The sequence below is a fragment of the Kogia breviceps genome, chromosome 4 (assembly GCF_026419965.1).
Source record: "Kogia breviceps isolate mKogBre1 chromosome 4, mKogBre1 haplotype 1, whole genome shotgun sequence".
Lineage (NCBI taxonomy): Eukaryota > Metazoa > Chordata > Mammalia > Artiodactyla > Physeteridae > Kogia > Kogia breviceps.
This window is the reverse complement of record NC_081313.1, coordinates 173,270,142-173,295,645: the sequence shown is the minus strand read 5'-3', so window position 1 is coordinate 173,295,645 and position 25,504 is coordinate 173,270,142. Positions and strand designations below refer to the sequence as shown.

At 44.1% G+C, this 25,504-nt stretch overlaps 1 protein-coding gene across 12 annotated transcripts in view; it reads left to right on the top strand.

Annotated features, from left to right (window-relative positions):
• Positions 1–25,504, top strand: part of CACNA1A (calcium voltage-gated channel subunit alpha1 A) — a 246,207-nt gene that overhangs the window by 125,650 nt on the left and 95,053 nt on the right. For 10 of the 12 annotated variants that reach the window (XM_067032656.1, XM_067032659.1, XM_067032658.1 and 7 more), the window contains 4 exons: positions 9,561–9,664; positions 10,764–10,879; positions 11,986–12,042; positions 13,296–13,391. In XM_067032656.1, coding sequence (XP_066888757.1) covers positions 9,561–9,664; positions 10,764–10,879; positions 11,986–12,042; positions 13,296–13,391 — 373 coding nt within the window. The remainder of the gene's footprint in view (positions 1–9,560; positions 9,665–10,763; positions 10,880–11,985; positions 12,043–13,295; positions 13,392–25,504) is intronic. The other 2 variants (XM_059059987.2, XM_059059986.2) reach the window with 1 other exon arrangement.

The following is a 25,504-nucleotide window of genomic DNA, read 5'->3' as shown; positions in this document are numbered from 1 at the left end:
TCTTCTCAAAGACTCATAACCCCATAATCGTAGGCAAAACATCAGACAAACCCAGATTGGAGGGTGTTCTGCAGGATACCTGAGCAGTTCTCTTCAAGACTGTCAAGGTCGTGACAAACAAGGAAAGACTGAGAAACTGACCCAGACCAGAGGAGCCTAAGGAGGCATGAGGACTAAATGAAATGGTGGATCCTGGATGGGATCCTGAAAAAGGGGCAAACCCAAATAAAGTCTATAAATAACTGGTGAAGGAGAGATTACTGTCACCCATTTTACAAATAAGACTCTGGTTGAGAAAGTTGCCGGAGGTTGCCAGACAGGAAATGGCAGTACCAGCCTTCGAGCTCTGCATTCCTCTTCCCTGTGCTCTGAGCTGAACCCAGAGAAATAGATATTGAGGGGGAGGGGGAGAGAGGTGGGGGGTTGAGAGAGGGAAAAGGAGGGAGGGAGAGAGGAAGGGCAAGAGGGAAGGAGGGCAGTTAATTTTCAAAGGAGGAACTTCTTAAAACTCTCACTAAGTCTGGGGCAGAAAGATGGAAGATTGGGAGCAAAGAGAATCCACCTGAAAGAATTTTAAACCTTGTTGAGCCACAGACCCCTTTGTCAGTGTAATGATTTTTAAAGTCTAATAAATTAAAAGACTGGAGATGATGAAGGAAGCCAAATGTACTGAAATTGTTATAAAAATATTGTTAAAAACAGATTGGTGACATCGTTTTAGTGTTTATAACACATTGCCAACAGGACCTGGCAATGAGTCAGATAACCCCCATAATTTCATGGGAGTGTTGAAGCTAAAAGATTTTGTGGGATATCTGTGAACTACATGTGATTTCTGTGGGAGAGGGGCATCTCTCCCATTTTGTGGGCACCAGTTCTGCCCGCACTGTTGCAGTTTGCTGCCACCCCAGTTGAGCCAGAGGGAATCTCGCAGTGATTTCTGTGGTTGCTTGGCTAGGAAAACCCTCCGAGGAGGTGATAGCTTAGCAAGTAACTGAAATTCTCACTGTCTGTGTCTCGCTCAGCCCCCACCACAAGTTACCCAATCCAAAATGTCAAGAGTGCCACTGTGGAGAAACCCTGCTCTAGAATACCAGGGATCCTTGACGATGGGGCATTGAGGCATCCCTGGGCATGGTGGACCTGCCCACATTAGGATTTTGTAGTGGGGTGAGTGCTTATGCAAGCCCAAAGACCTCAAAGGCAAGTATAGTGAAATTCTGTGCCAAAAGTGTGGTCTGAGTCATGTCTAACTGCTATAAAATGAACCTCAGTCAACATAGCTGAGCTCTACCCTTGTCCCGGACCTCTGAAGGACCCAGAGGGCTCCTGTGCCCATCCGTGGACCTTCCTGGGCCCACATTGGATCTGGGCAGTCTTCTGGAATCCTAATGGGATATCAGCTATTTCCTCTGTACCGCACTATTCTGGGTATTTCTCTGTGCACCAGCCTGTGACTCCTTGATGGTAACCCTCTAAGGTAGAGCCTTAAATAGTCCCATTTTACAGATGAGGAAACTGAGGGCCAAGGCCACACACAGGGAGTTAAGGTTGGAATCCAGCTCTGACTCAACACCGGTTCCCTCAGAATCTGCTATTTGCTACCTCCTATGGCAAACAGGATGGAGGACTGGCTCTCTGAGCTCAAGGGGGCGGCATGGGGAAGCCCAGGAGGGCTGCACTGGAGCCATTTGCTGGAGACAAAAGTTGGTGGCTCTGTGTATTGCTTGAGCAACAGGCAGCCTTATTTCACAAGGACCCCCTCACCATATGTGCATGCATGACTCAAAAACAAAAAAAAAAATCAGAAATCACCTCCACCCCACACAGAGGACATACCCAACATGCTTCTCACCGAATGAGCCAAAGCAGCCTGGGGATGCAGTGGGGGCGATGGGACTTTCCCTCTCTTAGTTGCTACCAGGGTGGGGAGAGGAAGAGTCTGGGGCCCTGGCAGGACCTGTACATCTTGAGTTAACTTTTCACTATTTGTGAGAGCCTGCTGCATCCCTACATCTTCCTTGTATCATCAACTGATCCATAAAACAACCTCATGAAGGGAAATATTTTTAGGTCCATCTTCCAGATGAGGAAACTGAGGCTCACAGGGATGCAGTGACCTGCCAAGATCCCCTAGTCAAGGGTAGTAAAGTCAGGATTTGAACCCAGCACTGGGCACTAACTGTTACACTCCCTCCCTCTCTCTATGACTCTCGCCTTCTCTCTTTTTTTTTCCCCCTCTCTGTCTTTGTCTCTCTTAATTCTTGGTGTCTCTGTCTCTCTCTGTTTCTTCCTGTCTCTCTCTCTCTCTCTCCTCCTTTCCTTTCTTCACCTCTTTATTCCTCTCTCTCCCCCACCTCTGTGCTTTTCTCTGTGTGTTTCTCTTACTATTTCTATTCCTCACTTAATGTCAATTAAGAAAGTGGTAAAACTGTGCTTAGTTGATGATTATAAATGCAAGTCCCTTGACAAATGGTCACTAGTGGTTGAAACTGATCTTTGAACTAAGCCCTTGTATAATTCATAGATGTTTATTTTGGCCAACATCAAAACATCAGATCTGGGGGACTTTAGATCACACATTCACTCAACTAACATTCATTGAATGTATACTACATGCAGGCAACGTTCTAGGCACCAAGGATATGCAGCAAATGGAAGAGACAAAAAAATCCCTGTTTGGGGGGAGTTGACATTTTGGTGGGAGAAGCAGGCAGCCAACAAGATCATTAAGAAATGTTTATATATATGGCAGAATCTTAAATATTTTAGGCTTTGTGGGCCATGCAGTCTCTGTCACAACTACTCAATCTGCTTTCGTAGCACAAAAGCAGCCACAGGGAAGATACATAATGAATGGGCATGGCTGTGTGCCGACAAACATTAATTTACAAAAACAGGTGGCACGCATGGGTGGTGGTGCATCAACTCCTGTGTAAGAGGGTGATGAAAGCTCAGGTGAAAAATAAAGCAGTAGAGGGGTTGTGGATCCTCAAGGTGAGAGGTTGAAGTTCTTCTAATAAGACCTGAAAGAGGTGAGGGAGAGCCATGTAGGTATGTCAGGGAAGAGAGACCCGGGTGGACAGGACAGCCAGTGCAAAGGCCCTAAGGCAGGAGTGGTTCTGGCATTTGTGAGGAGCAGTCAGGCTGTCCATGTGGCTGGAAGTGAGGGATTGAGGGTGCAAAGAAGCTGAAGAGGCCAGGGGAGGTGACAGGAGACCTCAGAGGCAGAAAGACCATATAATTCGCTGCCCAAACCAGGACACTTTTGACAGTGAATGGGGAAAGGAGAACTCAAAAAATAATTAACAGGCGTCGCATGATTTAACAACAGGTACAAACTGGGACAGACATATGACCTCCCTCATGGCCACTGTGGGGCTTTGGCTCTTTCACAGTCAAATCCACCCTATTTTTATCCCTTATGCTGGGGAGTTGGGTGTTCTCTTGAGCTGAGGTTTGTTGTTTTTTTACATCTTCTACTCTTACATCTTCTACTTTTTCTGACTGAACCATGCTCAAAAAATTAGAGGAAAATAAGCCATAAAACAGAAGGCACTTGAGGATTTTACTGGGACTCAGCCATTCAATTGTTTGATGAGTATCGAGCGCTTGCTAAGCGCCAGGCATCATGCTAGGTACCAACAGTGCAGGGGTGAATCAGTATTTTCCCTCTCCTTTAAGGCTTTCATGGGCCAATTGTTATAAACAGAAAATACTATGTAAGCGCAGTGAAGGAGTGAGGTAGGAAAAAAATTCTGTCGGATACAAGCCAGAAGGATGGCTCTAGCCCCAGCTGTGCCATCCGCACCCTGTGTGAGCCAGACAAATCATCTCCCTCAGCCTCAGTTTCCCCATCCACTGGGGATTCTGGGAATCAAGGGGTGTTTTGTCAGCTCAAACGGGCTCTACTAAAGTGACCGTTGTTGTCCCACCTGCCTCTTCGTTTCCCAGGGAAACAGCCTGATCATTGGGACTTGAGATAAATACATTTCCCTGTCACTTTATTATGTAAACAATCCACCCACAGAGACTTCAAATGCAAATGCATATATTGACAAAATGATTCAGAAAGCAAAACATGCTTGGAAGTGAATGAGAGTTCTGTCTGTGCTGTGAGGAGGGGCAAGCCCTTTTGGCTGGAAGGCTTCTCCAAGAGGGGGCACAGTAGAATGAAAGGCTGAGTGATGAGAGGGAATCACCCAAGTCAAGATCTAGGAGAAACTGTCTCCAGGCAGAGGCTCAGAGGACAACCAGCTCATTGTAATCTTGAACCTTAATTTCTCTGTCAGACATACAGGAAACATTCTTTTCCCCCATCTGCCTCCGGAGAGCCACATAAAAGTCAATGAGAAAGTGATATTTGAGAGAAATCTAAAGGAGATAAAGGAGTGAACCAAGGAAATATCCGGGTGTATCAGTCAGGAAATGTAGGTTATGCTGCGGTAACAAACATTCTCCAACGTCACTGTGATTTTAACAACAAATGTCTTTTCTGGTTCATGCTACATGTCCAGTGCAGGTTGGCAGTGAGGAAGAAGAGAGCTATACTCAGCAGAGTCACTTGGGACCTAGCTAATGGAGCAACCAGCACCTAGAACATTACCAGTTGGTATTCTAAAAGGAAAGCGAGCCCTGGAGGGTCCCACACTGGCAGTTCAATGCTCTGGTCCAAAAGTGACTTAGGTATTTCCACTCACTCCTCATTGGCCAGCACTCATCATATGGCCCTCAGCCAACCACAGGGAGACAGGGACGGGCCATCTTGCCGTATCTCAGGAAATATTTAGTGACAGCACTAATGAAGAATAGCGTTGCAGGCAGTGGAACTCTTTGAGCCTTGGGAAGAAAGACAAGGCGATCCTGCAAGTGTATCTTTCTGGTGTTAATAACTTTGACAAGCAAGCAGTTTCCCTCCTCCCCACATCCAGACTCATGAACACACCCACGCTTAACCTGAACTGCCAAAGGAGGTAAGACCCAGGATGGGAGGTTTATGTCCCCCACATTCTGTGCTATCACAGAACAGCCAAGGAAGCTCCAGTCTTTCGGCTTGGGAAATATATTTCTCATTTTTCTCTTGAGCAAACCCCAGGAAAGCCCACCTACTAATCAAAAACTGCACCCAACCCTCTGCCAGCTTCTTCTCAGTGAGTTGTTGGATCCACAGCAGGGAACTGAGTCATTTGGGCTAGATTGGAAAGAGAACAAGCATCTCTAAAATCAGGCATCAGAACCCCAGTCCCCAGGGAGGGGAAAGCAAGACAAGGGAGGAAGAAGGGGAGAGGAGGGAGAAGGGAGCACAGCTTGGGGTGGAGGATGGGGGCTGTGTGGGGAGCCACCTCTCATTCAGTCATTCAACAAACATTTATTGGACACTGCATGCATGCCTGGCATTGTGATAGGGAACATAGCAGTAGGAAAAAAGCACAATGTCCCTGCCCCATATGGAATTGACAGTGGGGAGACAGACAATGGCAGGAGAAATAAGTATAGAGGAAGAGATGCACTAAGGGAAAAATAGAACAGGAAATGAGATTAGAAATGAAGGTGCAACTGTAAAAGGCCATCAGGGAAACCCTGCCCGAGAAAGTCGCCTTTGAGCAGAGATCTGAAGGAGGTGAGGGGAGCCATGTAGGAAATTGGGGGAAGTGCATTCCAGACAGAGGAAGCAATAGGTGCAAAGGTCCTGAGGTGGGACTGTGCTTGGTGTGTTTGAGGAGCTACAGGAAGGCCATGTGGCTGGAGTGATCCAGGGGGAGAATGAGAGGAGAGCAGGGCCTGGAAGTGATGGGGTCGGGAGGTGGCACCTCTGCCATTTAGTAGCTCAGTTACTGTGTTCTTTGTCTGTGGCTGACGTCACCAAGTACCACAACTGGATGGCTTAGAACAACAAAAATGTATTCTCTCACGGTTCTGGAGGCCAGAGTCCAAAATCAAGGTGTCAGCAGGGTTATACTCCCTCTGAGACTCTGGGTAGAATTCTTTCTTGCCTCTTCCTGACTTCTGGTGGTGACTGTCAGCCCTCAGCGTTCCTTGACTTGCAGCTGTGTCCCTCCAATCTCTGCCTCCATTGTCATATGTCTGTCCTCTCCCCTGTGTGTCCCTGTCTTCACCTGTTATTTCTTCTTCTTAAAAGGACACCAGTCATAGTGGACTAGGGCCCACGATCATGACTTCTTCTTAACTTGATGGCAGCTGCAAAGACCCTGTTTCCAAATAGGGTCACATTGAAAGGTACTGGAGGTTAGGATTTCAACATATCTTTTTTTTTGGGGGGGGGGGGTGCGTGCCATGCAGCATGTGGGATCATAATTCCCTGACCAGGGATTGAATCTGTGCCCCCTACATTGAGAGCATGGAGTCTTAACCACTGGACCTCCAGCGAAGTCTCTCAACGTATCTTTTAGGGGAGATACAATGCAGCCCACGACAGGGACCTTGGGCATGGGACTTTACCTCTATGTGCCTTAGTTTCCTCACTCGGGAAGATGGGGAGGATTACATACCACCTTTTGTGAGAGGATTAAATGAGCTCAGGTAGGCTGAGAGCCTGGCTCTGTGAGTGTCTTTTATGCCGGGCAGCATCGTGGGGCCAGGAGGTTCTAAGCATATCAGGGAGCTGAGGTGTGGGCAGATCCTGGGGTGGAGGGGCTGCCTTGGTACCAAGGGCCTCAGCCATTTCTCCCCGTTCAGTCCTGCCCCTCTCACCCCACCCACCCACTGCTCTGTCTCCATCCCAAACCTGCTTCCTGAGATAGCCAGACTTTTTTGTTCTGTTGGCTGGTGCAGGCTTTCTCTCCCTGGGCTATAGTTAGCCTTAAGAAATGGTAATGAAAAGGCCTCAGCCACAGCAGCAGCATCAGAGGGCGAAGCATAAAGCCAGTCCTGCCTTCTGTCCACCCTTGTTCTGTTGACCCTTTTCTTTCTTCCAGAACTTTCAAGAAGCAAAGCATTGGAACTCTGTTAGAACAAGGGTGTGAGCAGGGGACTGGCATATTCATTGTCCCCTGAACCTGTCTGTGTCCATCATGGAAGTTGGCTTTTTTGGTTTGTTTGTTTTCTTTTTTTTAATTATTGTGGTAAAATAAACATAACCTAACATTTACTATCTAAACCATTTTTAGCTGTCCAGTTCATTGACATTAAGTGCATTCACTTTGTTGTGCAGCTGTCACCACCATCCATCTCCAGAACTTTTTCATCTTGCAAAACTGTAACTCTGTCACCATTAAACACTAACCCTCCATCCGCCTCCCCCGCCCCTGCCCACCATTCTACTTTCTGTCTCTGTGAACTTGACAACTCTGGAAACCTCATATAAGTGGAATCATACCGTCCTTTTGTGTCTGGCTTATTTCATTTAGCATAATGTCCTCAAGGTTCATCCATGTTGTAGCATGTGTCAGAATTTCCTTGCATTTTAAGGTAAAGTTGACTTTCTCTAAAAAAAAAAAAAACAAACTTTTTTTTGGTTCAAGTAAAATACACATACAGGACACTTCACAGATCACATTTGATGAATTTTTACAAACTGAACACACATGTGTAACCAGCACCCAGATCAGGAAACAGAACCTTCTCAGCCCCAGAAGGTCCCCCTTGTGTTCCCTCCAGAGTCACTACCCTCCCCAAAGGATACTCCACCTGGACCTAAAACATCATCAACTCATTTGCCTGTTTTTATATTTTGCATGAATGGAATCTTACATATATGCTCTTTTCTGTCTGGCTTCTTTTGCTTGATGCCAAGTCTGTAAAGTTTCATGTGGTGGATGGCAGTCATTCATTGCACAATATTCCATTTATCTTCCCTCCTGTTGAGAAGGATTCCGTTTGTTTCCAGTTTGGAGCTGTTATGAAGATCACCACTATGAACATTCTTGCATGTGTCTTTGGCATACACAGGTTCACATTTCTGTTGGATAACATCCCAGGAATGGAATGTTCATGACATAGTGAAGGTGCATGATTTAATTTTAGTAGAAATTCCCAACCCATTTTTCAAAGTGGTTGTACCATGTATTATGGATTGAATTGTGTCCCTTCCAAAATGCACATGTTGAAGCCCTAACTCCTAGTACCTCAGAATGTGATTTTATTTGGAAATGGGGTCATTGCAGGAGTAATTAGTTAAGATAAGGTCATTAGGATGGGCCCTAATCCAATATGACTGGTGTCCCTATAGAAAGGGGAAATTTGGACACAGAGAAAGACATGCACTCAGGAAGAAAGTCATGTGTTGATGAAGGCAGAAATCAGGGTGATGCATCTACAAGCCAAAGAACCACCAAAGATTGTCGGCAAACCCCCAGATATCAGGGGAGAGGCATATTCTCCCTCAGAGCCTCTGGAAGGAACCAACAGCTGCTACCCTGATCTTGGATTTCTAGCCTCCAGAACTGTGAACCAATAAATTTCTCTTGTTTTAAGCCACCCATTTGGTGGTTCTTTATTACAGCAGCCACAAGAAACTCATACACCATGTTACCCTCCCATTGACAGCATGCGACAGTTCCAGTTCCACAACAGATTCACAGCACCAGTGTCAGTCGTTCTCATTTTAGCCTTTCTGTAGGGCAGCAGTAGCACTGAAAGTGCTTTTAAAGGTGAGCTTTTAAAGCCATATTTGGGCCCGCCCCCCCACCATTCTGCAGATGCCACAGAGCTGATGAACCACCAGAAGGCTTCCCCAGCACAGAGATTAAGTCCACAGGCTCTGGGTCCTGGCCACCTGGTTCAAATCCCTTGTCCACCACTGTCTAGCTCTGTGACCTCACACTGGCAATTTTGTCTTTCTGGGCCTTAGTTTCCTCAGTGCATGACAATAACATAGGGACATCATGGGAATTAAATGAGTAAATAAGCCAATGTAGGTAATATGCTTAGAGGAGTGTCTGGCACAAATAAGTATCCTTTAAGTGCTGGGTTGTTTTTTTTTTTTCTTTCTTTCTTTCTCTATTCTTGATTTTCTTCCCCTCCTCTCACTTATTGGCACAGTGTTCTGTTCTCCCAGAGAAGAATGTTCTATTTGTGGACTTCTTCCCCTTGAAAATTGATCTGGGCATTTCTGGGAATTTTTCTGTGGTTGACATTGAGACTGCAAGCAATAGAGGAGGGAGGCACTTAAGGAAAAGTTTCACGGCCCTGCCATCTGGCTTGATGATTTAACCTGATTATCAGACCCTGCCATCCTGACTGTTTTGGGGAGAAGGGAGGGAACTGGGGGTTCATTTCTACATTTCAATGAGCTTTTTTTCCTTCTCCTCCTGGAGTTTGATCTGTGGAGTCCTCCTGAGTTTCATGCTGGTTTCTGGTCCTGTGAGGACTACATGATTAGGAGGAGGCTTTGTCCTTCTAGTGGTACCTCTGGAGTCTCCCCCACTGGTTGATCCTGTGCTCTCTCCCTCTCTGGGCTACCAGAGCTCTAGGACTCCACAGGCCAAGGACATTCGAGGACAGAGTCCCAGGAGAACAAGAGCTTCCCCTTCCTTCACCTGTCAGGTCATACCTGAGTCCCACTCAGTGCTCACCTGCTTTCCTTCCTCACCTCCCCATAGAGCAACGATGCCTCAGGGAACACTTGGAACTGGTTGTACTTCATCCCCCTCATCATCATCGGCTCCTTTTTTATGCTGAACCTCGTGCTGGGTGTGCTGTCTGGGTAAGTCTCTGCTACTCCCCCCATCCCACTCCCCCTCACCATCTTTTACCCAGGAAGAGGCCATCATTCTCCAGGCAGAGAATAGGCCTCTTCTCTTGCTTTGGGTTATTAGACAGTTATCAGCAAGCCATGTACAGGTGCATAAGTTGTGCACTGCTGGAGGCACCCAGTGAAGGGACTCATGGGAGATGAAATCCAGCCCAGCCTTCACTCACCAAGCTGTGCCACTGGCACTGAGCTACCTCCACCCAGGGGGAGGGAAGCCTGTTTGTAATTTAGACCTCTCACTTGGAAGGTTTTCTCAAAATTTTCAGACCTACAACCCAAAACACAAGAAAAGTCTATAGAGCTTTAATTTCTATAATTTACATTTTTTAAAGAAACAACAGGTTGGGTTTCCCCCCTCCCCCATTTTCCAAATATAAAATCATAGCATACAATCAACCATGCATTTTCATGACACACATTGTCCTCTACCCCCAAGATTGTTTTTCTGGCTAAACCTTAAGTGAGTTTCATTTTTCTCACTACAAGAAGTCTGGGGACTGGTTTGGTGGCTCCATGGTGCCATGATGGACCCCAGCGTCTTCTAGCTTTCCACTCTGACATCCTTATTGGAGACTTTCAATCTCATGGATGCTTCATGGTCTCAGGATAGCTGCTTCATGCTCACAAGATAGCCATCTCACATTCCAAACAGGAAGAGGAAGAAAGGAAACTGGAAAAGTCCTATATCACAGAAGTAAGGCTGCTGCAGAAATCTTCAGCTCATGTGTCATTAACGTAACTTAAGAGAGGGGTGAAACTATTCTTTAGCCAGGAGTACAGAGAATGAGAATGGGGTATGCAGCCAGCAGTGGTTGGCATGGCATGGTTTATGGTTTTGTTTTTTTTTCTCTAACTGGGTGCAGTTGTTGGGAAATGTGAGAAGCTGACAGAAATACCCACTCCTGTAATATTCTGATATTCTCTCAGAAGACCTGATTCCTCTTGTTGAAATGCACTGCCCTCCAGGGATTCTGAATCCCCAAACATACACACACACAGACTCCCTAAAATTTGTAAAACAGCCAGACCTGACTCTTCTGTGCTTCTTCAGCGAGTTTGCCAAAGAAAGGGAGCGGGTAGAGAACCGGCGGGCTTTTTTGAAGCTGAGGCGGCAGCAACAGATTGAACGAGAACTCAATGGGTACATGGAGTGGATCTCGAAAGCAGGTGAGGCCCTTTCTTCCTAGGGCTCAGGAATTGAAATCCCAGGCCACAGAGCACACAGAGAGTCATGCATGCAGTTTGGAGATGGATGAGGGAAGGGTCATGATGGGAGGAGAAAGAGGATCTGGACTGGTAGTTCCAGTTTTTAGCAACAAGAATCCAGCGGGATGAAGCCAGGATATGACATACATAACACTTAAGAGCTTTAAAATCAGACATTGGGTTAGATCCCAACTCTACCATACCCTAGCAATGCAGCTCACCTCCCTGTGCCTCAGTTTCCCTGCCTGTTAAACAGAGATAATGATAGTACCTACCTCATAAGGCTGTTTGAGGAGTCTCTAAGGTAATCCAAGCTAAGTCACATGAAAAGAGCAGTGCCTCACATACAGTAGGTACATGTTTATTTGTTCAGCTATTTAAACACTTATGGGACACCTGCTGTGTGCCAGGCACTGTTCTAGGCACTGAGATTTGGTCTCTGCCTGCAGGACTCTGATAGTCTAGGGAGAGAGCAGAAAATAACCAAGTACATATAATGTTGGATGTTGCCAAATGCTGAGAGGAAAAATAAAACAGAGTAGGAGGCAGAAAACAGTCGGAGAAGGCAGGGTGATCAGAGAGGGTCTCTCTGAGGAGGTGACCTCTGAGCCGAGACCTGAAGGAAGTGAAAAAGGAAGCCATGTGGATGTCTAGGGGAAGAGCTTTCCAGGCAGAGGGAACAGCAAGTGCAAAGGCCCAGAGGTAGGAGTAGAGTTGAGTCATAGAAGGGAAGCTGTGTGTGGCTGGAGCAGCGTGAGGTGGAGAGTGGGAGAAAAGGACAGGGAGGTGACAGGGGCCAAATCAGGCAAGGTCTTACAGGCTATGGTAAGGAGGTTGGTTTTTTATTTTGAAGGAGGTAGGGATGATGTTGGCTTTAGGGCCATCGGTGAAGTGGTGCTGGGAGTCAGAAGCAAGTGAGCAGCACATTTCTGGCTGATTGAGTTGTCACTCAGCAAGGGGGAGAGTAGAGTGTCCAGAAGGACCCTTTTCCTTCCTGGTGCAAGGGAAGCCATTCCCAGGAGAGTCCTCCAGACGCTGGAGCTTAACTATGTGCTCTTCCTCTTCAGAAGAGGTGATCCTCGCCGAGGATGAAACCGACGGGGAGCAGAGGCATCCCTTTGATGGTAACTGCTCTGAACCTGGCTCCAGGGGTGGGGGTGGGTGCCAGGGGACACAGGAGGAGCCGAGGCTGGGGGAACAGGCTATTCCATTCTGAGGGGCTTCCAGGGAATGGATGTTCAGGCCCACGTGATGCCAAGAACAAACACAAGACCAGGTCAGGCTCAGGAAGATAAAGGGAATGGTGGGAATCTGCTTCCTCGAGGAATTTCAGGACCTTAACACAGGGTTTCCCTTTCTTGCCTGTCCTTTCTGCTTTGACCATGTGCCCAGCTTCTTCTGCTTTGTGCCTCCATTTTTCCCATCTGTCAAATGGGCATGATAATAATCATTCCTACCTTAGTTGATTGTTTATGAGGATTATATTAATTATTGCAAATAGAATGCATAGAACAGTGTCTGGCTCAGGGTCAGCCCCATTTGTGTTCACTAAGTAAAATAAATAATAATAATTTCACCAATGGGAATTCCCTGGCAGTCCGGTGGTTAGGACTTGGCGCTTTCACTGCAGTGGCCCGGGTTCAATCCATGGTTGGGGAACTAGGATCCCACAAGCCACACAGCACAGCCAAAAATAAAATGCATTAAATTTAAAAAAAATAATTTCACCAAGAATCCAGCTTACTATGAAGGACATTTGTCTCACATGTTAGAAAGTTGTCTAGACAGAGCAATGACTTTGGATTGAAGAGACCAGGAGTGAAAAGGAAGGAAAGGAGCTGGGGCCCTATCCCAGTAGGTTACAAAATGGATTTTGGGGGGAGGGAAAGAGATTACCCTTGGAGGGTGTCTAAATCACTTTATTGGAATTATATGCCTGTACTCACTGTCCCCTGGCGAGCTCTTGGGGGTGGAGAACCTAAATACTGAGGAAGGGCTTCCACAGTCCCAGCCCACCTAGCAAGTGTGCTAAAGGTTAAGGGGTGGGCTGTTTTCATAGGAGTCACTACATATCCAATCCCAGGGCTCCTAGAGGGAAAGTGATGGCTGAGAGCCCAGACTTAGAGTCAGACTGAACAGGACTTGGTTCTCATCTTTACCCCTTGGGCAAAGTCATGTAACCTCCCTAAGCTTCTGTCTCCACATCTGTGAAATGCGCATGCTCTTACTTTCCACCAAACCAGATCACCACGCGGGTAAAATCCAACAACACATAGAAAGTCCCTGGTAGAGCGCCCAGCACCCAAGGACACACTCAGTCGATGTCATTTTTGTAGCAAAAAGGGTAACGTCTTTTTCTCTTGCCATGTTTCCATTGTTGGAGCTCTGCGGAGAGCCACCATAAAGAAAAGCAAGACAGACCTGCTCAACCCCGAGGAGGCTGAGGATCAGCTGGCCGATATTGCCTCCGTGGGTAAGTCGTCCTGCTGCCGCCTGGCAGTCGTTTATTACAGATCGCCCTCGAGATGGAGTGTGAGAGCTTGGGGGACCAGGCTACCCAGATTGGGGTCTTGATTCTGCTTCCCACCTGTGTGTCCTGGGGCAGATGACATGATTATGAGAATAACAACAGAGCCTGTCTTTCCGTATTACTGGGAGGAGAAATAAAACTAAATAATCTACATATAGGGACTCCCCTGGCAGTCCAGTGGTTAAGACTCCGTGCTTCCACTGCAGGGAGCACAGGTTCCCTCCCTGGTCGGGGAACTAAGATCCCACATGCCACGTGGTGCGGCCAAAAGAATAATAATGATAATCCACATTGAGCATTTAGAACAACATGTGGCAGAGAATAAGGTCCCCATGATATTGACTAATATTATTATTCATTAATTATTTATGAATAATGTGATTATTGTTCATTAGTTCTCATTGAGGGGCTACATTTATTAGGTGCCCAATTGTGAACAAGACAGAGACCAAATCCCCACCCATGTGGAGCTTGCCATCCAGTGCAGAAAATAGATGTTAAACAGGTCATTACACAAATAAACCTGTAATGATAACAGCACTTCAGAGGAGACGCCCCGCGCTCAGCCTGCTCTGGAAGAGTGAAGTGTGATCAGGGAGGGCTTCTCAGAGGAGGTGACATTGACACTGAGAACTGAAGGGTGGGTAGGAGTTCACCATGGCAGTGAGAGCAGAGAGAAGGCTGTGCTCAGGCTGTTGCTGTTGGTTATCTCCAAGGGCAGCATTTGAGGTGGGAGAGGACATTGACTTCTTTCCTTCTCACCCCTCTTGATTGAGACTGTGTTGCTTTCGATCTTTTCCAAGGAGACTCTACTATCTTTTGAAATGGGTTTTTAAAAATTCCGATTATGAAGGGAATTCCCTGGCAGTCCAGTGGTTAGGACTCTGTGCTTTCACTGCCCAGGGTATGGGTTCAATCCTTGGTGCGGGAACGAAGATCCCGAAAGCTGCATGAGTACAGCAAAAATAAAATAAAATAAAAATAAAAATTCCAGTTATGAAGAGTGGGTGGGGGAGCTTCCAAGCAGAGGAACTAAGACAAGACTCTTGAGGGGAGAAGGTATTGATGGGGTATATGGAACATAGAGGCAAGGAAGAGAGAAGGAGGGAAGGAGGAGGGAATTCAAAATATACACGTGTTTCTGGGACTTCCCTGGCGGTGCAGTGGTTAGGGCTCGGCGCTTCCACTGCAGGGTGCACAGGTTCAATCTCTGGTCGGGGAACTAAGATCCCACGAGCCTTGAGGCACGGCCAAAAAATAAAAATAAAAATATACACGTGTTTCTAATCCCCAGGAACCAACTACTTCATACTCTGCTTTTTTCAATCACCCCTAGTTTATAAGCTTACTGCTGAGTTTCAAAATGATTTCTGTCACTGTCCCACACTCCAGAGGGTGGCTACACTATGGTTTGCTCAGCGTGGCTTTGTTATATGGTGTTTGAGTTGTTTCCAATTTTTGCCCTTACCAGGAGCACTGCTGGGAACATTTACATACAATGACTCCCCCCACCCTTTGGGCGGATTTCCTTGGGGATAATTATAGGATCAAAGATATTAACAGGTTTTCAACTCATTATTCACAAAGCCATTCTGAGTTTCAAAAACACTGAACCCATTTATAAACCTGCCAAGTATTCAGACACTCATGGATTCTCCCACACCGGCCATTGCCTATTACCCGTTTAATTTCCTTTCCCAGATAAGTCGGTTTGTAATGATACCTTAAAGCTTGTTTTCATTTGCATTTTTAAGTTCTAGCCAAAACACTCTTTTCCTTGTAATGATGAACAAGTCCTATTTCCACTTGTGGATACATCTGTTTCTCTCCTTCCAGCAAATTCAGGAATTGGAATGCTCCATCAATGCTCTGTGAATTTGATCCATTTATATCTGTCCAACATCTCTTCCCACTTAGGTTGCTTCCATTTTTCTAATCTGTTCTGTTATATTTTGATAAGCAAATATTTTTTTGTCTATACCACATTTATTAAATGTCAGGCACTGAAAAAAATAGGGTACCCAAGATCTCCTCTATGGATAAAATTAGGTACCTGTTCTTAATTAACAGGGAGATATTATTTTTCATCAGTCCTTCTAAAAAAGATGAAAAAGTGATACCACCCAGTGTTGGCAACAATGAGGAGAAATGGGTATAGCCATACGCCGTTGTCAGGAATGTAGGTTGCAGTGTTTCTGATGTATGGTTTGGCATTATTTAATTATTGATGTTTATATTCTTTGACCTAGAATTTCCGCTTCAAAACATTTCTTCACGTATGCAAAAGATCTATGGACCAACCTCTTCTCAGCAGCACTGTTTCTGGTATTCAAAAAAATAAAAACCAGAAACAACCCGTGTGCCCCCAAATAGGGAGATGGTTAAATAAATTATAGTATTTATATACAATTGGATACTCTGCTGCCAGGAAAAAGAATGGAGTTGCTATGGCATGGAAAGATGTCTGAAATATATATTTTTTAGTGAAAAAAAGCAAGTTGTACAACAAAATGTAAAGTGTGTGGTCCCATTTTTAAAACAATATTAAGAAGTGTGAGAGGTACTTAAAGATGTGGAAATTGGAGGGATTGCAAAGGATTTTCACTTTCTCCGTGAAATGTTCCTGGAATGGATGGATTAGTGACAGGCATTACTTTTGAAATCAGAAAAGTAATTAGGTAAGTTTAAAGTTACTTAAAAGCAACAGAGACTAATTATAAGGAGTCTAATAGCTACACAAGGCAGGAAGGAATTTGTCTGGTGGAAAAGCAAAGAAAGCTTCGTGAAGGAGGCGTTTTTTAACTGGGCTTCACGTGCAATGGGGAGAGTGTTATTAGCTCACTTATTTTATCCCATAATAAAATAGCACAGACTGGGTGACTTACTTTTTTAAAACAGAAACTTACTTTCTCACAGTCCTGGAGGCTGGAAGTCCAAGATCAAGGTGTTGGCAGGGTTGGTTTCTGGTGTGGCCTTTCTCCTTGGTTCATAGATGGTTGTCTTCCTCTGTGTCTTCACGTGGTCTTTCCTCCATGTGTGTCTGTGTCCTAATCTCCTCTTCTTATAAGGACACCAGTCATAGAGGATTAAGGCCCACCCCAATAATCTCATTTTAATTTAATTACTTCTTGAAAGGCCCTCTCTCCAAATACAGTCACATTCTGAGATCCCGGGGGCAGAGTGGGGGTTGGTTAGAACTTCAACATATGAATTTGTGGGACACAGTTCAGCTCCTAATGAGGGGGGAGTGGGGATGATCCAAGAAGCCATGATAGATTCACAGAGGGTTTGTCTGTGGGAGACCCCGGGGCTCGAATTTGTGGCTGACATAAGAAAACTTGCTACTTGGAGAACCCAGATTCAAGGCTGACGTTTGATAAATGTGTGATAAAAGGAAGACGAGAAACCAAAGTTGAAAGCTGTCACACTGAATAAGTGCCAACGCTGCTTTCCCACAGCACCTCTGTTAAGAAAGCAGGTGACTTTCAACTTTGTAGATGGGTCCAAAACACAGGCCAGTGGCTTGTTCTCCCAGGACAGGTTTGCTACAGGCAACCCCACCTAAAGCCAGCTCCCTTGCCTGATAGATCAAAAACCCACAGGAGGGCTTCCCTGGTGGCGCAGTGGTTGGGAGTCCGCCTGCCGATGCAGGGGACACGGGTTCGTGCCCCGGTCCGGGAGGATCCCACGTGCCGCGGAGCGGCTGGGCCCGTGAGCCATGGCCGCTGAGCCTGCGCATCCGGAGCCTGTGCTCCGCAATGGGAGAGGCCACAACAGTGAGAGGCCCGCGTACCTCAAAAAAAAAAAAAAAAAAAAAAAAAACGCACAGGAAGGGGCCCCTATGCTAGCAGTGGCTTCCTGAACAATCCTGAAAGAGACCTCTGAAATTCCAGGGTTCTGACAAGGAAATACGTTTACCTTTATTTATTTATGTAAAATAATAATAATAATGTGTTTCAAAGTCAGGCAGGAACTGTGTGGCATTTGCCCTCATGTTGTACCCTAGTAAATGCAGCTTTATGTAACTGATGATTCTACTGTGCTGTCAGCTCATTTGATAAACACATTACAAAACAGTCTCATGTAGCATTGACTACTGAAATATGGACCTTGAGTCATTGTTAGGAAAAATGGAGCCATGAATGGAATCTGCCATCACAACACAGGTTCTTTAGGAAAATCAGATTCCATTTAGATGGTTTTAAGGGTATAAGCTCAGTGTGAGCTGTATTCGTTTGCTAGGGCTGCTGTCACAAAATACCATGAACTGGGTGGCTTAAAACAACAGAAGTGTATTCTCTCACAGCTCTGGAGGCCAGAAGTCCAAACGGAGATCAAGATGTTGGCAGGGCCGTGCTGCCTCTGAAGACTTTAGGGGAGAATCTGCTCCCACGCTTTTCTCGTAGCTTCTGGTGTTGTCAGCAATCCTGGGCTCTCTTTGGCTTTTACTTGCCTCATTCCAATTTCTGCCTCTGTCATCACACGGTCTTGTCCTGTGTATCTCCATGTCTCTTCTCCTCTTATAAGGATACCAGTCACCAGATTTAGGGCTCACTCTAATCGAGTCTGACCTCATCTTAACTTGATGTCATCCCCAAAGACCCTATTCCCAAATAAAGTCATATTCACGGGTACCAGGGGTTAGGGACTTCAACACATCTCTTTGAAGGACAGTTCAACCCACAATTTGGGAAACACCTATTTCAATTTACAGAGAATTTGAAGAGCATATAAATTGCCCCAAATCCCAAGATTCACCCTTGGTGGTGCCATACTGCTGTCCTCACCGTGGAACATTCCTGACTAGGACTGGTCGCCTCTGGCTCTTGACTCCTTGCATGTAGCTGATCTGAAATGAAATGTGCTTCATACTAACACATTAGCTTTGGAATGCACAGTACCAAAAAAAAAAAAAAAGAGTGTAAAATATCTCTTTAATATATATATATTTTTAACATCTTTATTGGAGTATAACTGTTTTACAATAGTGTGTTAGTTTCTGCTTTACAACAAAGTGAATCAGTTATACATATACATATGTTCCCATATCTCTTCCCTCTTGCATCGCCCTCCCTCCCACCCTCCCTATCCCACCCCTCTAGGTGGTCATAAACCACCTAGCTGATCTCCCTGTGCCATGCAGCTGCTTCCCACTAGCTATCCACCCTACGTTTGGTAGTGTATATATGTCCATGCCACTCTCTCACTTTGTCACCGCTTCCCCTTCCCCTTCCCCATATCCTCAAGTCCATGCTCTAGTAGGTCTGTGTTTTATTCCCGTCCTACCCCTAGTCTCTTCATGACATTTTTTTTCTTAGATTCCATATATATGTGTTAGCATACAGTATTCATTTTTCTCCTTCTGACTTACTTCACTCTGTATGACAGACTCTAGGTCTATCCACCTCACTACAAATAACTCAGTTTCATTTCTTTTTATGGCTGAGTAATATTCCATTGTATATATGTGCCACATTTTCTTTATCCATTCATCTGTCGATGGACACTTAGGTTGCTTCCATGTCCTGGCTATTGTAAATAGAGCTGCAATGAACATTTTGGTACATGACTCTTTTTGAATTATGGTTTTCTCAGAGTATATGCCCAGTAGTGGGATTGCTGGGTCGTATGGTAGTTCTATTTGTAGTTTTTTAAGGAACCTCCATACTGTTCTCCATAGTGGCTGTATCAATTTACATTCCCACCAGCGGTGCAAGAGTGTTCCCTTTTCTCCACACCCTCTCCAGCATTTATTTTTTCTAGATTTTTTGATGAGGGCCATTCTGACCGCTGTGAGATGATATCTCATTGTAGTTTTGATTTGCATTTCTCTAATGATTAATGATGTTGAGCATTCTTTCATGTGTTTGTTGGCAATCTGTATACCTTCTTTGGAGAAATGTCTATTTAGGTCTTCTGCCCATTTTTGGATTGGGTTCTTTGTTTTTTTGTTATTGAGCTGCAGGAGTTGCTTATAAATTTTGGAGATTAATCCTTTGTCAGTTGTTTCATTTGCAACTATTTTCTCCCATTCTGAGGGTTGTCTATTCGTCTTGTTTATGGTATCCTTTGCTGTGCAAAAGCTTTTAAGTTTCATTAGGTCCCATTTGTTTATTTTTGTTTTATTTCCATTTCTCTAGGAGGTGGGTCAAAAAGGATCTTGCTGTGATTTATGTCATAGAGTGTTCTGCCTATGTTTTCCTCTAAGAGTTTGATAGTGTCTGGCCTTACATGTAGGTCTTTAATCCATTTTGAGTTAATTTTTGTGTATGGTGTTAGGGAGTGTTCTAATTTCATACTTTTACATGTAGCTGTCCAGTTTTCCCAGTACCACTTATTGAAGAAGATGTCTTTTCTCCACTGTATATTCTTGCCTCCTTTATCCAAGATAAGGTGTCCATTTGTGTGTGGGTTTATCTCTGGGCTTTCTATCCTGTTCCATTGATCTATATTTCTGTTTTTGTGCCAGTACCATACTGTCTTGATTACTGTAGCTTTGTAGTATAGTCTGAAGTCAGGGAGCCTGATTCCTCCAGCTCCATTTTTCGTTCTCAAGATTGCTTTGGCTCTTCAGGGTCTTTTGTGTTTCCATACAAATTGTGAAATTTTTTGTTCTAGTTCTGTAAAAAATGCCACTGGTAGTTTGATAGGGATTGCATTGAATCCGTAGATTGCTTTGGCTAGTAGAGTCATTTTCACAATGTTGATTCTTCCAATCCAAGAACATGGTATATCTCTCGATCTATTTGTATCATCTTTAATTTATTTCATCAGTGTCTTATAATTTTCTGCATGCAGGTCTTTTGTCTCCTTAGTTAGGTTTATTCCTAGGTATTTTATTCTTTTTGTTACAATGGTAAATGGGAGTGTTTTCTTAATTTCACTCTCAGATTTTTCATCATTAGTGTATAAGAATGCCAGAGATTTCTGTGCATTAATTTTGTATCCTGCTACTTTTCCAAATTCATTCATTAGCTCTAGTAGTTTTCTGGTAGCATCCTTAGGATTCTGTACGTATAGTATCATGTCATCTGCAAACAGTGACAGCTTTACTTCTTCTTTTCCAATTTGGATTCCTTTTATTTCTTTTTATTCTCTGATTGCTGTGGCTAGAACTTCCAAAACTATGTTGAATAAGAGTGGTGAGAGTGGGAAACTTTGTCTTGTTCCTGATCTTAGTGGAAATGGTTTCAGTTTTTCACCACTGAGAACAATGCTGGCTGTGGGTTTGTCATATATGGCCTTTATTATGTTGAGGAAAGTTCCCTGTATGCCTACTTTCTGCAAGGTTTTTATCATAAATGAGTGTTGAATTTTGTTGAAAACTTTTTCTGCATCTCTTGAGATGATCATATGGTTTTATCCTTCAATTTGTTAATATGATGTATCACATTGATTTGCATATATTGAAGAATCCTTGCATTCCTGGAATAAACCCCACTTGATCATGGTGTATGATCCTTTTAATGTGCTATTGGATTCTGTTTGCTAAGATTTTGTTGAGGATTTTTGCATCTATGTTCATCAGTGATATTGACCTGTAGTTTTCTTTCTTTGTGACGTCTTTGTCTGGTTTTGGTGTCAGGGTTATGGTGGCCTCATAGAATGAGTTTGGGAGTGCTCCTCCCTCTGCTATCTTTTGGAAGAGTTTGAGAAGGATAGGTGTTAGCTCTACTCTAAGTATTTGATAGAATTCGCCTGTGAAGCCATCTGGTCCAGGGCTTTTGTTTGTTGGAAGATTTGTAATCACAGTTTCAATTTCGGTGCTTGTGATTGGTCTGTTCATATTTTCTATTTCTTCCTGGTTCAGTCTCGGCAGGTTGTGCATTTCTAAGAATTTGTCCATTTCTTCCAGGTTATCCATTTTATTGGCATACAGTTGCTTGTAGTAATCTCTAATAATCTTTTGTATTTCTGCAGTGTCAGTTGTTACATCTCCTTTTTCATTTCTAATTCTATTGATTTGCGTCTTCTCCCTTTTTTTCTTGATAAGTCTGGCTAATGGTTTATCAATTATATTTATCTTCTCAAAGAACCAGCTTTTAGTTTGCTTGATCTTTGCTATCATTTCCTTCATTTCGTTTTCATTTATTTCTGATCTGATCTTTATGATTTCTTTCCTTCTGCTAAATTTGGGGGTTTTTTGTTCTTCTTTCTCTAATTGCTTTAGGTGCAAAGTTAGGTTGTTTATTCAAGATGTTTCCTGTTTCTTAAGGTAGGATTGTATTGCTATAAACTTCCCTCTTAGAACTGCTTTTGCTGTATCCCATAGGTTTTGGGTCATCGTGTCTCCATTGTCATTTGTTTCTACATATTTTTTGATTTCCTCTTTGATTTCTTCAGTGATCACTTCGTTATTAAGTAGTGTATTGTTTAGCCTCCATGTGTTTGTATTTTTTACAGATCTTTTCCTGCAATTGATATCTAGTCTCATAGCGTTGTGGTCAGAAAAGATACTTGATACGATTTCAATTTTCTTAAATTTACCAAGGCTAGATTTGTGACCCAATATATGATCTATCCTGGAGAATGTTCCATGAGCACTTGAGAAAAATGTGTATTCTTTTGTTTTTGGATGGAATGTCCTATAAATATCAATTAAGTCCATCTTGTGTAATGTATCATTTAAAGCTTGTGTTTCCGTATTTATTTTCATTTTGGATGATATGTCCATTGGTGAAAGTGGGGTGTTAAAGTCCCCTACTATGATTGTGTTACTGTCGATTTCCCCTTTTATGGCTGTTAGTATTTGCCTTATGTATTGAGGTGCTCCTATGTTGGGTGCATAAATATTTACAATTGTTATATCTTCTTCATGGATTGACCCCTTGATCATTATGTTGTGTCCTTCTTTGTCTCTTGTAATAGTTTTTATTTTAAAGTCTATTTTGTCTGATATGAGAATTGCTACTCCAGCTTTCTTCTGATTTCAATTTGCATGGAATATCTTTTTCCATCCCCTCACTTTCAGTCTGTATGTGTCCCTAGGTCTGACATGGGTCTCTTGTAGACAGAATATATATGGGTCTTGTTTTTGTATCCATTAAGCCAGTCTGTGTCTTTTGGTGGGAGCATTTAATCCATTTACATTTACATTTAATCCATTTATTTAAGGTAATTATTGATATGTATGTTCCTATTACCATTTACTTAATTGTTTCGAGTTTGTTCTTGTAGGTCTTTTCCTTCTCTTGTGTTTCTTGCCTAGAGAAGTTCCTTTAGCATTTGTTGTAAAGCTGGTTTGGTGGTGCTGAACTCTCTCAGCTTTTGCTTGTCTGTAAAGGTTTTAATTTCTCCATCAAATCTGAATGAGACCCTTGCTGGGTAGAGTACTTGGTTGTAGGTTTTTCTCCTTCATCACTTTAAATATGTCCTGCCACTCCCTTCTGGCTTGCAGAGTTTCTGCTGAAAGATCAGCTGTTAACCTTATGGGGATTCCCTTGTGTGTTATTTGTTGTTTTTCCCTTGCTGCTTTTAATATGTTTTCTTTGTATTTAATTTTTGATAGTTTGATTAAGATGTGTCTTGGTGTGTTTCTCCTTGGATTTATCCTGTATGGGACTCTCTGTGCTTCCTGGACTTGATTTGACTATTTCCTTTCCCATATTAGGGAAGTTTTCAACTATAATCTCTTCAAATATTTTCTCAGTTCCTTTCTTTTTCTCTTCTTCTTCTGGGACCCCTATAATTCGAATGTTGGTGTGTTTAATGTTGTCCCAGAGGTCTCTGAGACTGTCCTCAGTTCTTTTCATTCTTTTTTGTTTATTCTGCTCTGCAGTAGTTATTTCCACTATTTTATCTTCCAGGTCACTTATCCGTTCTCCTGCCTCAGTTATTCTGCTATTGATCCCATCTAGAGTATTTTTAATTTTATTTATTGTGTTGGTCATCATTGCTTGCTTCCTCTTTATTTCTTCTAGGTCCTTGTTAAATGTTTCTTGCATTTTGTCTATTCTATTTCCAAGATTTTGGATCATCTTTACTATCATTATTCTGAACCTTTTTCAGGTAGACTGCCTATTTCCTCTTCATTTGTTAGGTCTGGTGGGTTTTTACCTTGCTCCTTCATCTGCTGTGTGTTTTTCTGTCTTTTCATTTTGCTTATCTTACTATGTTAAGGGTCTCCTTTTCGCAGGCTGCAAGTTCGTAGTTCCCGTTGTTTTTGGTGTCTGTCCCCAGTGGCTAAGGTTGGTTCATTGGGTTGACTAGGTTTCCTGGTTGGGGGGACTAGTGCCTGTGTTCTGGTGGATGAGGCTGGATCTTGTCTTTCTGGTGGGCAAGTCCACGTCTGGTGGTGTGTTTTGGGGTGTCAGTAGCCTTATTATGATTTTAGGCAGCCTCTCTGCTAATGGATGGGGCTGTAGTCCTGTCTTGCTAGTTATTGGGCATAGGGTGTCCAGCACTGTAGCTTGCTGGTCGTTGAGTGAAGCTGGGTCTTGGTGTTGAGATGGAGATCTCTGGGAGATTTTCGGCATTTGATATTACGTGGAGTTGGGAGGTCTCATGTGGACCAGTGTTCTGAAGTTGGTTCTCCCACCTCAGAGACACAGCCCTGACACCTGGCTGGGGTACCAAGAGCCTTTAATCCACACGGCTCAGAATAAAAGGGAGGAAAAATAGAAAGGAAAGAAAGGAAGGAAGGAAGAAAGGAAGAAAGAAAGGGAGGAAGAAAGGAAGGAAGACAGGAAGAAAGGAGGGAAGAAAGAAGATAAAATAAAGTAGGATAAAATAAAGTTATTAAAATAAAAAATAATTATTAAGAAGAGAAATTTTTTAAAGAAAAAAAAAACGGTTCGGTCGGTCAGACCCCTAGGACAACTGGTAAAAGCAAATCTATACAGACAAAATCTCACACAGCAGCACATACATACACACTCACAAAAAGAGAAAAAGGGGGAAATAATAATATGTCTTGCTCCCAAAGTACACCTCCTCAACTTGGGATGATTTGCTGTCTATTCGGGTATTCCACAGATGCAGGGCACTTCAAGTTGATTGTGGAGATTTAACCCGCCGCTTCTGAGGCTGCTGGGAGAGACCTCCCCCTCTCCTCTTTGTTCGCACAGCTCCTGGGGTTCAACTTTGGACTTGGCCCTGCCTCTGCACATAGGTCGTCCGAGGGCCTCTGCTTTTCGCTCAGACAGGACGGGGTTAAAGGAGCCGCTGATTCGGGGGCTCTGGCTCACTCAGGCCGGGGGGAGGGAAGGGTACGGACGCGGGACGAGCCTGCGGCAGCAGAGGCCAGCATGACATTGCACCAGCCTGAGGCGCGCCGTGCGTTCTCCCGGGGAAGCTGTCCCTGGATCACGGGACCCTGGCAGTGGCGGGCTGCACGGGCTCCCAGGAGGGAAGGTGTGGAGAGTGACCTGTGCTCACACACAGGCCTCTTGGTGGCGGCAGCAGTAGCCCTAGCGTCTGATGCCCATCTCTGGGGTCCGCGATTATAGCCGCGGCTCACACCCGTTTCTGGAGCTCCTTTACACAGCGCGCTTAATCCCCTCTCCTCTGTCTTTAATGTATTTCTATATCGATTCCACATTGAAATGGATATCTTAGATAAATGGAGTTTCATAAAATGGCTTATTAAAGTTATTTTTAAAATCTAAGGATTGCCTGCAATTACAGTTCCAGACCACAGAGGAAAAGTATAGACAAGAGTGTATAGAAAAAGGGAGCATGGGTCAGAGTGAGTACGAAATGCAATAAATAGAGGAGACAGTACAGAGCTGGCACAGGGCCTGGCATTGCAGTAGGTGTTTAGTTAATATTCACTTTCCTCTCCATTCCTGTTGAGTGGGATGCCTATTATGGGATGTGTCTCCAGGCCCTGTGATCAGGAAAGACTTCCTCCAGGCGTTGGTATGTGAACGGGTCTTGATTTCAGCTCTTAGGGTCGTAGTAAGAGATTTTAATCTTACCAATAAGCACGACGTGCCAGCATCAGGCTAGGGGGTATCAACTCATTGATTTCTCCCAACGGCCCTGTGAGGTGGAAGGCACCGGAGTCCCAGGATGTAAGGTGACTTGTCCGAGGTCATCTGTCCAAGGTCACCCGC